Raw genomic sequence first — 12,204 nt, 5'->3', positions numbered from 1 at the left:
GGATGGTCTACACTCTCTGGAGACAGCCAGATGGTCTACACTCTCTGGAGATGGCCACAGGCAAGGACATCTTAGGAAGCCACCTGCAGCTGCTGTTCATCTCAGTGGAGGATGTGGTTGTGTCTCTGGAGCAAAAGGACGCCTGATGGATGAACGTCCTAGACCAGTGGGTAATGGAAACCGAAGAAAAGGTGAGAAGACATTCAAGGAAAGCTCCCTTCCAGCACGGTCCTGTCGCAGACGCACACACACACGCACACACAATGTTTTGCAAAATTTTTAAAGGGGTCCTGGAAACCCTCCGGGGAGGAGCATGTGGCGCAGCAGAACCTCACTCATCGGCACCCGGCAAGGATGAGCCCCTCGGCGGGGCTTGGAGCTGGGAACTGGGAGAGGATGCAGCACTGGCCCCACCACTCGTCTCCTGAAACACATCTCCAATACGTGCATCCATCGATGGCTCAGGATGGACTCTGATGTGTTACAGCTAAGGAACGTCTCTCAGAACAAATGAACGAATTTGTATCTCTTTTTTGTTGTTGTTGTTGTTGTTTTGCAAAGGGTGTTTTGTACTTGTCTTGGCGGCCCCAAGCCCCACATCTTTACTCAGGCAAGGTGGCCAGTGAAATCCGGTGGCCATCTCCTTCTTCCAGCATCAGCCACATGAATCCCAGTTAATTCAGCAATGTCAGTGTTGCCTCCTCAGATTTCCGTCTTCCTGGCACCCAAATTAAAGCTGATTAAAATCCTGGTGCTGCCACAAGGTGAAGGCAGGCAACCGCCTTCAGACCAACACATGCTTCAACAGGCAAACTTGATTTAAGGTCCTCAGAAATCAATTTTAAGAGATGCTTGGGATCTCCAGACCAGACCATGAGGTGGACACGGAGCTGGGGCTGGGGCTGGAAGAAGGGAGCATCACCTGAGCACTGACGGGGAGCCAGGGCTCCCAGTTGTTCGTGCGAATAAGTGAGGTTCTACTGTCAATACAAGAGATTCCAGGTTACGCGCGGATGTGATGGGTTCATTTCCTTAATTAAAGAACCAAAATTAGAAGTTATAAGCAACACATCTAAAAAAAATAACGGGGACTCCTTTAGGCATCATGTTTCCTAAACCAATAAGCAAAAAGGAAAAAAAAATAAAAATTGGATGCACCAGGAACTCTTAGTTATTATATACTAACCAGACTGTGCATGGCACATTTTATTTCTATAAAACTATTAAAACTATTACAAAATATTCAAAAATACATTTTAGTAAATTTACAGCAGTTATTTCTCAATTTATTAATGCAAAACATCCTTTTCTCCCCTCTGTACAAACTACTGTCTCCATCGTCACAGAATTGCCGCCATGTGCGCTTTTTAAAAAATATTATTTTCTAATAAATTTTTTTTGAAGTTAAAAATAACAAAGTTTTTTTTTTCTTTTTTTCTTTTTTTTTTTTCTTACGGCTTTTGCAAATAAAGAGTTTGTGTAACAGTCTTGACTTCCATGACCGTGGCCGAATGGTGGTTTGTTTCTTTTTTCTTTTTTTTACAAAGCAAAACATGGAAAAACAACACAGGAAATGACGTTGCATTTGAAACTATTTAAATTAAAATAATATATTCTCGTATTTTACACTATTTCAAAAAACGAAATGTGATTCAGTTAAGTATTGATCTCTCAAAAAAATCTAATTTACAATTCTGTGTATAAAAATATAATTTACGGACCCCCCCGTGAAGTTTGTCTCTCTTCTGTTTTTTGTTTCTGTTTGGGTGTGTGTTTGGTTGTTTGCTTGGTTCTTTTCCACTTGCTGAAGTGAAGGAGCAGTGTAATGGAGAGACTGGAAAGTACAGAATTTTGCTTTCTGAAAGTCAGGACACACGTGACATGTAGAAAAATAGACTCTGCGCGGTTTTGCTTGGCCTCACAAAATAATTTTTTTCCCCCTGTGAGTACAGTTCACATGATAATAAATTATCAAAGAAACTATTTAAGGCTCTTGAAGGTCCGGTTCATATCATTTAAAACATCTATTCAAAATACCAAAGAAATAAATATCCAGGAGAGGAGGAAAAAAAAAAAACCCAACAAAACAACAAACCAACAAACAAAACAACAAAAGAACAAATAAAAATATATATATATTTATAAACTAAACAGAACAGAACTTCCCGGGGTCTTTGTTTCCCTTAAAGTCTACTTTGGACTGTCCTACTTAATTATTATTATTTTATTATTATTATTATTTTTTAAGTCTTACTCCGTGCTCTCTTTTAAAAATATGTAATTTTTTCCTCTTTTTTTTTAAAGGTTTTTCTTTTCTTTTTCTTTTTCCTTTTTTTTCCTGTTTTTTTTTTTTAATCCTTTCTCTCTCTCTCTTTCATCTGTGTCTCTGTCTCTCCCTCGGAGGCTGTCAGGTGGCCAGGTTGGCGTGAGATGCTCTCAGCTGGACGGCACCACCATGCCCAGTGGGTGCAGAGAGTCACTATCCAGCACCCAGCTGCCGATGTGGTAGAGGAGGCGAGAGTACCAGTGAATGCCGGGGGCAGAAGGGGCACCTGCTGGGACTCCCCCGCCAGAGGGGCAGAGGGCAGCCAGCATCCCCTGGAGCAGGCGGAAGGGAGCGAACGCCCAGTGTGCCCAGCTGTGCTCCTCGATGACAGCGTAGCAGGAGGTCAGCACCCGGTTGATGAGGATGGTGCCCTGGGCGGTGAGTGGGGCGTACACCCCTGAAGCCTCCTCCCGCAGTGAGACGCTGTGCACGGCCGCCGGCAGCAGCTGCTGCCCGCCCTCGCCCAACACGTAGACCCGTTGGCCTGGCCGTACGCGGCTGGCGAAGAGTGCCCGGCTGCCGGGGGTCCCCTCCTGAGACTGGTTGTGTTGGGGGGCCACGAAGAGGAGGTGGGCGGCCGTCAGCAACAGCTGGGTGCGGGGTTGCCGCGTCTCGATGACATAGAAGAGCTTGTGGGATCCATCCTCCCGATCGAGGAAGGTGAGGAAGTCACTGTAGAGCAGCCGTCCCTCTGCATCGGCTGCCAGCACCCGGTCCCCAGGGCTCAGGTCCTTCACCAGCTTGGTGCCGCCTTGCTCCAGGTGCACTGTAGCTGAACCAGGGAAGCAGCCCCCTGACTTGGCTGCCACTGAGTTTTCTGTGCAAGGAGAGAAGCACAACAGGGTTAGAGAGGGCACCAGCCGGGGCCAGAACATGGGGGCATGGGGTAGTGGGGGATATGGGCATGCCCCAACCCAACCAGAAGCAGGGGCACAGGATGTGTCCTTGCTCCTCACCAAAATTCTTCCATCCTCGTCTACCAACTTTCCCCATTGACTTCAATAGGTCGAGTGAGAGTCCCCTTCCTGCCAGATTTGAGCTGGTGTGCCTCCATTCGCGTTAGCAGTTACAGGGCCCTTTTCCTTTTTAAGAAAGCGGGCCAAAATATTTCCCCTGACCAAGCTGTTCTGGAACGTATCTGTTCAGGAGGAGTGTCCCGCCTGGACACCTCTTGCCCTGTGCCCGACACCCGATAACTCGCAGACTTTCAAAGCCGAGCAATTCTGTCAGAATAAGATTCTTCTCTTCTAGGTGAGTGTCCATGCCTGCAAAGCTTTTACTCGTGGAGCCCATCTAGGGCAGCGAGGAGCAAAAAGCAGGAGGAGGCTTTCCCTGAGGGAGCACATGGATTTGCACCTTGTCCCTCTGGAAAGCAACAACAGGGATTTTATAAGCCCCCATGCAGGACTCTAGCCCTTGCTGCACTCCTGACAAGGTGGCTGCTGGGGCACATGTCATTCCCTCTAGCATCCCTGCCAGGCACCTCCACTTCTCAGATTCATTCTTCTTTCCAACCAAATTACAACAAAAAAGCATCTCTTCCACCCGACTGGAAGGAGGATGCTATTCCCCATCTGGGGGCACACAGTCCCTGGGCAGTCCCCCTCCTTTTCCAGACCCAAGCACGTGCCTCCTTCATCTCCTTCAGCTTTCAGAGTTACTCAGTGTAGCTACTAAAGGCTATTGCCACTGCTGCTGCTTTCCAGCATTCCCAAGAGGAATAATCACAGGTCTACAGAAAGCAGAAACAGCGATGAGACTTGGAGTCTCTCTTGCAAATCCTTTTCTGGAAGCTCAGCTATGTGTGGGGCGGTGGGAGAGGACCTCTGCCCTGTGCTGGTATATGACTTAACCAAGGAACACTGAAGGTATTCCTAAAAGTTCTGGTTTTCTATATATTGAGTCTGTGCTGTGCCATGGTAGCAAGTGTCTTTGCTACAGCTGCTGACATGCCTCATTCCTCTCTTGCCCTCCCTTGGTTTCTCCCAGTTACTCCTTACACCAGTTTAGATTCCAGGTGATTTATCTCCTCACTAAAGGCAGCAAGATTTTATATTTTGCCTCTGCGGCTGGTACTGAAGCTCTTATTATATAAATAAACCCTTTGAATGCCTCCTAATGACTTTCTCAGGAAGGACAGGAAGGGTGAAAATTAGACCGTTATTGATTTGCTAACGACTTTATCACTTCTCCTTCAGAAATGAAGCAGCCAGATCTCCAAGGCCTCTTCAGGGAGGACATGGCAACAAACAAGCTATATGCTTTATGTGGAGCCCTCTGCTAGCAAACTACACCTTCATACAAGCCGGCGGCAAAGGTCTGGCTTGAGCTTTGTTTGCATATTCAGGGACTTGATGAATAGATCTAGTGGTGTAGCAGCTCTACAAACATGCCAGTGAATTGGCAGAGGTGTGAAAATCTGCTTCTTTGAGCAGTGCTTGTTTGGGTTCTCTAATTAAAATCCAATAAAGGATCAGCATTGTCATTCTGATTCATGTAATAAATGCAGACACTCTTGGAAGAGAGGACACTTCCATTTTTTTCCCAGCTTCTTCCCCCCCTTTTCTCCCCCTCCCTATTTGTTCAGGTGCAGAAACCCTATGTGCCAATTCACACACATACTCTCCAAAAAACCCAGGACCTTCCAAGCACTATTTGCACAGCAGAGCCACTTTTCCAAGGCACTCAAGATGTGTATTTGAATTTTAAATGTAGAAGCTTGCTCTAAATACTTGCTGTAGCGCATTATCAATGTCCCTTTTACCACCCCTGCCTCTCCCTCCTCTGTCCTGGTGACAATAATTCAGGCCTTGGGGGAACTCTTCTTTGCATTCCAGTCTCTGGGATCATACTTTTTGCAAACAGAGATCTAAATAAAGAATCTTCCTGCCTGGCATTATGGGGTTTAATCTTCTCATAAGATGCTCTGTCATGAAACGAGGTTTGGACAGTTTGAAATCAGGCTGAGCGGGTGGAATTCAAGCCCGCTCCCTTGCAGCCCGCGTGGTACAGTCACACGACCCTGCCTGACACCCTCTAAATATTGCTCCCAAGTCCGTGTGTGCCGAATCTCAATGAGCAGCTTGGGGTTACTTCCCTCCTATGAAATCACCCGTGGGGGTGGATTAAGGGGTGCGCTTGGGCTAAGGTCATGGCACACTACAATCGGACACCTTGCGCTGTAAAGCCCATCTTCGCTATTGAAAGGGGTGTTTCATATCACCGCACAGCTGATAGCTTTGCAGGGCTAAGCTTTGGTTAGAAAGGACCAGGGAGCTGAACAAAAGCTGTAGCAGGCTCTCGGGACAAAGCCCAAGAGGGCTGGGAGAGGTGCTACCTTGGCTCAGCCCCTGGGGAGCTTTGGGCTGGAGCCGGGGAAGGAGGGGGGGGATAAGCATCTCTTGCAGACAGGCACGGTGAGGCCAGGCCAGTTTCCCTGCCGTGGGGCTGCTGGTTTCAGAGCAAACGGCTATATTTGAAGAAAGCCATTATTTTCTTTTGCAGCCAAGTGTTTCTTGACACTTCCAGCAGGTTGCTGGGCTAGAGGATGCTATTAAGAAGGACTTCAGTATGCTGCCAGGTGAAAGGAGGTGGCCGGGGGATGCGGGGAGGGTGTGCGTGGCACTTGCCAACCCTTTGAACCCCCCAAAAAAGTGTCAAGTGTCAAGAAAATGAACTGGGCGCATCGAAGCTTCTTTGCGAGCTGTTCCCAGGTTGAGACAGCGTGTGGCGTTGTAAGCACAGGGGAGGGGAGGGAAAAAAATCAGATGTATGTGTATCCCTATCTGGGAATTTCCTAGCGGCTGCCGCTGAAGAAGGCAGGGGACCACGTTTCTTATTTATTCTCCTGGCCGGCTCCCACACCGAGATTAGCGATGGGAGTACGGCGTGCAGCCCGCGGGGCGGCTGGAGACGGCCACCAGTGCTTGTGTTCAACATGCTCTTCGGGTGGGGAGAGCAGCAAGTCCCACGGAGAGGGCGGGGGAGGTGAGGGCGGGGGGGGGGGCGGGGGAGAAGGGTGTGCGGCTGCGGCGCAGGGCTCGTGGGAAGCCTGGGCAAGCGCATCACCCAAATAAAACGCTGTCAGAAAGTGCTGCGGTTGGCTGGGCTTCCCTCAGCCATTCCCCCCCCCCCCCTTTTTTTTTTTTCCTCTTCTTTCCTTCCTTTTCCCCTCCCTGCGCTGGCGGGGTTACTAAGAGGTGCGGGGGGGTGGGGGGGGAGAAGGAGGCGGGGAGGGGAAAGCAGGTAGGCTGCGCCCTCGAGGAGCCCCATGGGGACAGGCAGGGCTGATGGGACCCTGAAGGGATGGGGAGGAGGGACCCCAAGTGGCACCTCGCCGGAGGAAAAAAAGGCTCGGGGGGGACGGGGGACGACGACACGCTGAACGACTTCTCCCGGGGCAGGCAGACCGCCTTACCTGCTTTGACGGAGCAGTGGATGTGCGCCTTGGACTCGTAGTAAACCCAGTCGAAGCCGGCCTCGACGGCCAGGCGGGCCAGCATGCCGTACTTGCTGCGGTCCCGATCCGAGGTGGTGATGTCCACGGCGCGACCCTCGTAGTGCAGGGACTCCTCGGAGTGGTGGCCGTCCTCGTCCCAGCCTTCGGTGACCCGCAGCTTCACCCCGGGCCACTGGTTCATCACGGAGATAGCCAAGGCGTTCAGCTTGTCCTTGCAGCGCTGAGGGGACACGGGCACAAGGGGAAGGGTGCACTGAGAGGGGGGTACTGCTGCAGCCAGGACCAGACAGTCCCCCTTCGTTATTCATCCCCCACCCGGGCCGCATCCTGCCCTCCCTCAGCCAAACGGGCGGCAGCCGTTCCGTCTCCCCCCGCCACCGCCAAAACTCGCCGCAGGATGGGCCGAGCCGGGGCTGAGCATCCCCCTCTGCCCGGGAGGTGAGGAGGAGGATGAAAGTTGGGAACACAAGAGGAAAAGGGGGTGAAACACCACAAGACCCACCGGGACGGTACCTACCCCCTCCCCCGACACCTGCCGCAGTGTCAGGGACACACACGCACCCACCTCCCCCTCCCACCCCTCATCACCGGCGCTGGGGCTGTGAGTGTGTCGGTTCAAAGCCACCTGCACGGAGCAAATTCCTGCCTCTAAGTGCCCTGTCCCCTTCCCGAGAGTGAAGTTTGTGCCGAGAACAAACACTCGCCATGTATCTCGGAGTCACGGATTCCCCCCCGGAATGTCTCTCCAGGTCTTTTCAGCTTAATTCTGTGTTGAAAGGGGTCTCAATACATGTTAACAGCCTTTATGCGCTGAAGGGAGGGGTGTTGTGGGGTGTTTTGGTTGTTTTTCCTCTCCCTTCGCCCATCACTCATTAGAGCCCTCAAAGCAGCATGGGCTGGGAGCATTCACTCCGCTTCAAACATACATCCGCGCTCGCCTACAAAGCCGAGCAAATCCATACAATAATATAGCTCTTAGTGGGAAGATGAAAAGCAAGGGAGGGCCAAGGAGGGAAGTTAAGCGAAGCAGGGATGCTGTGCAAGCTAGGAGAGACCCTTTGTGTGGAGTGAAACGTTTTCTAACTCCGTGGAGGATCACTGCAGGGTTTTACATCGCCCCTCCGGAGCTGACGGCCTTCCCCGGGGCCGAACCGGGCCCCGCAGTACCGGGGGCCTGGGGGGACCGAGCAAATGAGGGGGGCGGGACGGAAGGGAAGGAGGGAAAGTGGGGTTTCAGCGGTGGAGGGGGTGAAACACTGAAAGTTTTTTTGGGGGCAATTCCTATCTTAACCAAGATGCGGAATAAACAAGCCGACGGGAGGGGAAAAGGACTCGCGGTCCCCCAGAAATAGGAAATCAGCACCGAGAGCATTGAAAAGCGCTTGGTTAAAGGTACAGAGTTCGAAACACACACGTCGCCAACTTCCCCCCCTCCCCCCCCTCTTTGAGAGAAAAATAACTCGTAGGTATGCACTATGTATCCCTCTTGATGCAAAAATATCGACGTGGATTAAAGCCCTGTCGGGATGCGGTAAACTGCTCTTCCCTCACTTTTTCCTGGCCTGACCGGGATGCTCGGCCTTCTGCAGGACCGTTCTGCCCAGCATGCTCCCAGCACGCCCAGTAACAGATCGCTAAGGCCCCCTTCAAAGCTCCCGGAGAGGCAAAGCCCGTCCATTACCCCGACGACGCCACTTTTAGGGACGTGACAAGGTTGCTCAACAAGAAAGTTCCCGTGTGTCTATCAACAGTCATAAAAAGCAATTCCACCAATACACAGGTCCCCGAGAGATATAAAACGCAATCGTGAGCTCACTTTGGACTCTCTGGCCTACCGTTTTATGGAAAGAGCCGCGTGTTTGGGTTTCGGCTCCCTTCCCGGCAGCAAAACACAACAGCACAAGGAAGTTGAGTTTGATTTATTGGGTCATTTTTTTCCCCTTCCTCTCTCTCTCCCTCGCACACCTGAGAGGATGGATACGCTCCTCCACTGATTTACGGGGCGGAGGGAGAGAAGGATCAAACGTCTCAGCTACTGATAAGGCGACAACCCTGCGCGACACGGCGATGTCTTGCCCCGCCGCTGCGCACGGGAGGGAGCGGGCGCGGAAGGACGGACAGGGGTGCGGGCAGCGCCTCGGGTCTCTTGCCGCTCGGGCCCTGCCAGCACCAGCTCCCGGCTTCAGGCGAAATAAAGAAGAAACCACCTCCTAAAAGACTTTCCTCCCTTTTATACTGCCTGAGCTGGATTGTCAGAGTCAAAAGCCGTGAAGCCCAGACTATTTATTAATTCATTGGGTCGTGTGCCACAAATCAAGCCCAATTCTGTTCAGCCACCGTGAAGCTCAGCAGGGCTGCCTCCACTAACGCTTTGTGTGGAGGCAAAGTTGTTCAACAAGCCCTCTCCTGCCAGCTCCTAATCTCTTCACAAATGAATTGCTTGAAGGAAACACTTAACAGGTACCTGTCAGTGTAAACAACCTGGTGGGCTTCCTAAATGCCAAGTTGATCTCTAAATTCCTCACATCACGCACCGGTTGTGTGCCTGCATTACACGAGATTGCTATTTTATTTCATACAAATTCCAGCTTTATCATACTGACCTGGCCTCCTTATCTCTCCTCCGGATCCAGCCAATGGCTGGGGTAGGGGGGGTGGGGGTGGGGAGGGGAGGAAGGGGGGAGCCCTCAGCAAACTGCTGTTGTCACCTGCAAAGTTGAGAACCTGACTTACCTACCTCTGTTTGCGCTTCTCCCCCCCAGCCCCCCCCCTCCTTCCTGGAGTTAATATTAACTAGCGGCTAATGCATTCAGCAACTATTCCGCAAGTTTAACGATTCTGTTCAGGGAAGATCACTGCATGGTTGAAGGACTAGCGAAGCAGGCGTTTAAAGGCTGGGATTTAACAGAGGTTGCTGGCCGAGGGAGGAAGGGAGAGAAAGCAAAGCTGGGAGGCGGGCGGCGGGACGGCACCTCAGGGCGCTGCGGCCCCGACCGTGCCCGAGGAAGAGTGGGCAGGGGCAGTCCCTCCACAGCCCCGCTCCGCTTCCCCGCTCCCTGCCTCGCCGAGGGGTGCCGGAGCCCGGCTCGGTTCCCCCACCTCTCTCCCCTCTTTGCCGCCGGGTACCCGGCGTTGCGGCCTCCCCGTCCCCGCTGCCCTCAGCCCACCTCCCCCCTTTGTGTCTCAAGCACGGCAATAAGCACTGAAGGAGAAAGGGAAAAAAAAAAAAAAAGTATTTGTTTTCGTTTCGTTCGTCTGAGGGAAGTTGACAGAAGGTCAGGAGTTCAGATGCTGCCAGCTAATGCAGCGAGAGCGGCCAGCCGCGTAGCCGGCGCGGCGTGCCCCGGGAGAGCCGCGGGGCCGGGGTCAGCCCGCACGCCTCCCCCGGCCCGCAGCCCACCTCTCCCGACCGGCTCCCGGCTTTCCCCCACCCCACCCCCCCACCTCCACCCCCCTCCGCCTCTCCTTGCCCCGCCGCCCCGCTCCGCCGCGCACACGCACCGGCGCAGCCGCGCAGAGAGGGATGCGCCGTGCCCCGGCGGGAGCCCGTCTCCCGCGGAGCCGCCGCCGCCGCCGGGCTGCGGAGGGAAGGGTGAAACCCGAGCCGCCGCGATCGATACGCGAGGGGAGTAAGTGGAGCTGAAAATGCGAGAGATGCGGCTGCCTCGCCGCACGCCCCGCACCGGAGGCAGCGAGGGCGGAGGACCGCGGGTGCGCAGAAGGGCGCGGACCGCTCCCGAGCCCGAGCCGGGCGACCGACACTCGCTCCGCACCCCTGCGCGGGGCAGCGGCGGCGGCGGCCGGGCAGAGACGCACCGCCACGCTCCGAGGTACGGTGCGATTTAAGGTGGTCGGGAGGAGATGGTGGCGGCCGCCGGTTCCTCGCCCCGGGAGACCCGGCAAACGTGCGGAAAATCAGGCCGAGGAACCGGGAGAGTTTGGGAAATTCCACCCCCAACCCCCCTTCCTCGCGTCCACTCCCCGCCTAGTCCTTCCAGGCGAGTACTGTTCTAGCACTGAAGGTGGGGCTTAAACGTATTAATATTAAAAAAGCGCTGTTGACCTATATTTGGAGGAAACCCATTTCCAGTGTCTAGATTGCATGTAGTTTCAGAAACTCCGGGATTGGCAGAGCAATTGACTTCACCGAGCTCTCTGTTGAGCGTGAATAATAATTACGAGGTGACTCTCGAAGAGGTTTCTCTCTCCTTTTTTTTTTTTTTTTTCATAAAATGGTTCCGCAATCTGATTCCACCCGAGATCCAATATTTACCCAGTTGTAAACCTTGTGCCATCAGATTTTTTAAAACAGAAGGTGATGCAATGCCGATAAGTTGCAAGTCCCTCCCCTATGGAAGTACCAGAGCATTGGTGGCGAGCATCCTTAAAGAAATATCAATATATTTACGCTCTGATGGGCACAATCGCAAATGATGGTATTGCAATACGAGCTATATAATACGGAATCAGGAGAGGAATGGTCGAGCCGGCTTCAGCTGCCTTTTGTGAGTGCACGAATGCATGCCTACTAAATTTAGAATACTCTCGCGAGGAAAATAATAAATAATAATAATGAAAGCTAGCATTAAATGAAGGGGGGAGAAAAAGGAGAAATGAAATAAAATACAGGGAAGAAAAAAAAAAATCAAGTCAGCAGGCGTAGCAACCGAGGACTGCGTTTGTAATAATGAGTGAGTGGCCTGGCGGTCACTATACACTTGGGGTCCTCTGAGCTGTATGCAATTCGTTTGATCAAAGTGCATCCTTGGGGACAAATGCAAACAGCAATCTCTAACCCAAGTTACCGGGAACGCCATGGCACGGTAATGACTGTAAGTATCACACAGATTCCCCCACCAAACATCTAGATAGCTCCAGCTCCAGCCCCTGCTAACTTGTCTGGATAGATGGTATTTACATTCAATGGGGGAAACTAGCCGAGTTTGGAGGGGCGGGGGGAGGAGGGGGAGAGGGAAAGGGGGGGCTTTCAAAAATACTAAGACAGATGCGTCCTTTAGGATTGCTCAGAGAGGTTAACAAACACAAATACAGGTATCTCTGTGGCTCTACCTGAGTCATCAGTCTGTCAGCTCCCGTGTTCTCTTCATCCTTAAAAATAATGTCAGGGTTGTAATTTGGGGTTAGTTCTTTAAATCTCTCGGAGTTTCTTGTGATCTTCCCTTCATATCTTCCACTGGCCCCTAGGGTCTTCTCTGCCACATTGGGAATAAACTGCTTATAGGCTAAAGGGGTCAGCTTTTTGGGGTGTCTCCTTTTTCCAATGCCCCTGCCTGGTCCACAAGTCAGCCCAGAGGAGACTAAAAGAGCGCAGATGAAGCCCACCAAGAGAATTCTTGTCAACAGCAGCATTTCGTCCATTGAATCCAATTACTTCAAAGCTCTCTGTGCCTATCCCTGG

At 52.2% G+C, this 12,204-nt stretch overlaps 1 protein-coding gene across 1 annotated transcript; it reads right to left on the bottom strand.

The window, feature by feature from the left end:
- Window positions 1-1,994: 1,994 nt before the first annotated feature.
- On the bottom strand, window positions 1,995-12,164 carry SHH (sonic hedgehog signaling molecule; the record flags this gene model as incomplete). Its single annotated transcript, XM_084280404.1, has 3 exons — window positions 1,995-3,143; window positions 6,744-7,005; window positions 11,856-12,164. The coding sequence occupies 3 exons, from the start codon at window positions 12,162-12,164 to the stop codon at window positions 2,437-2,439; spliced, it is 1,278 nt and encodes a 425-aa protein (XP_084136530.1). The 3' UTR covers window positions 1,995-2,436.
- Between the last annotated feature and the right edge of the window lie 40 nt (window positions 12,165-12,204).

This window comes from Gallinula chloropus (genome assembly GCF_964237585.1).
Source record: "Gallinula chloropus genome assembly, chromosome: 2".
Lineage (NCBI taxonomy): Eukaryota > Metazoa > Chordata > Aves > Gruiformes > Rallidae > Gallinula > Gallinula chloropus.
Note: the sequence above shows the minus strand (reverse complement) of the source record. Positions and strands in the feature narration are given on the sequence as shown.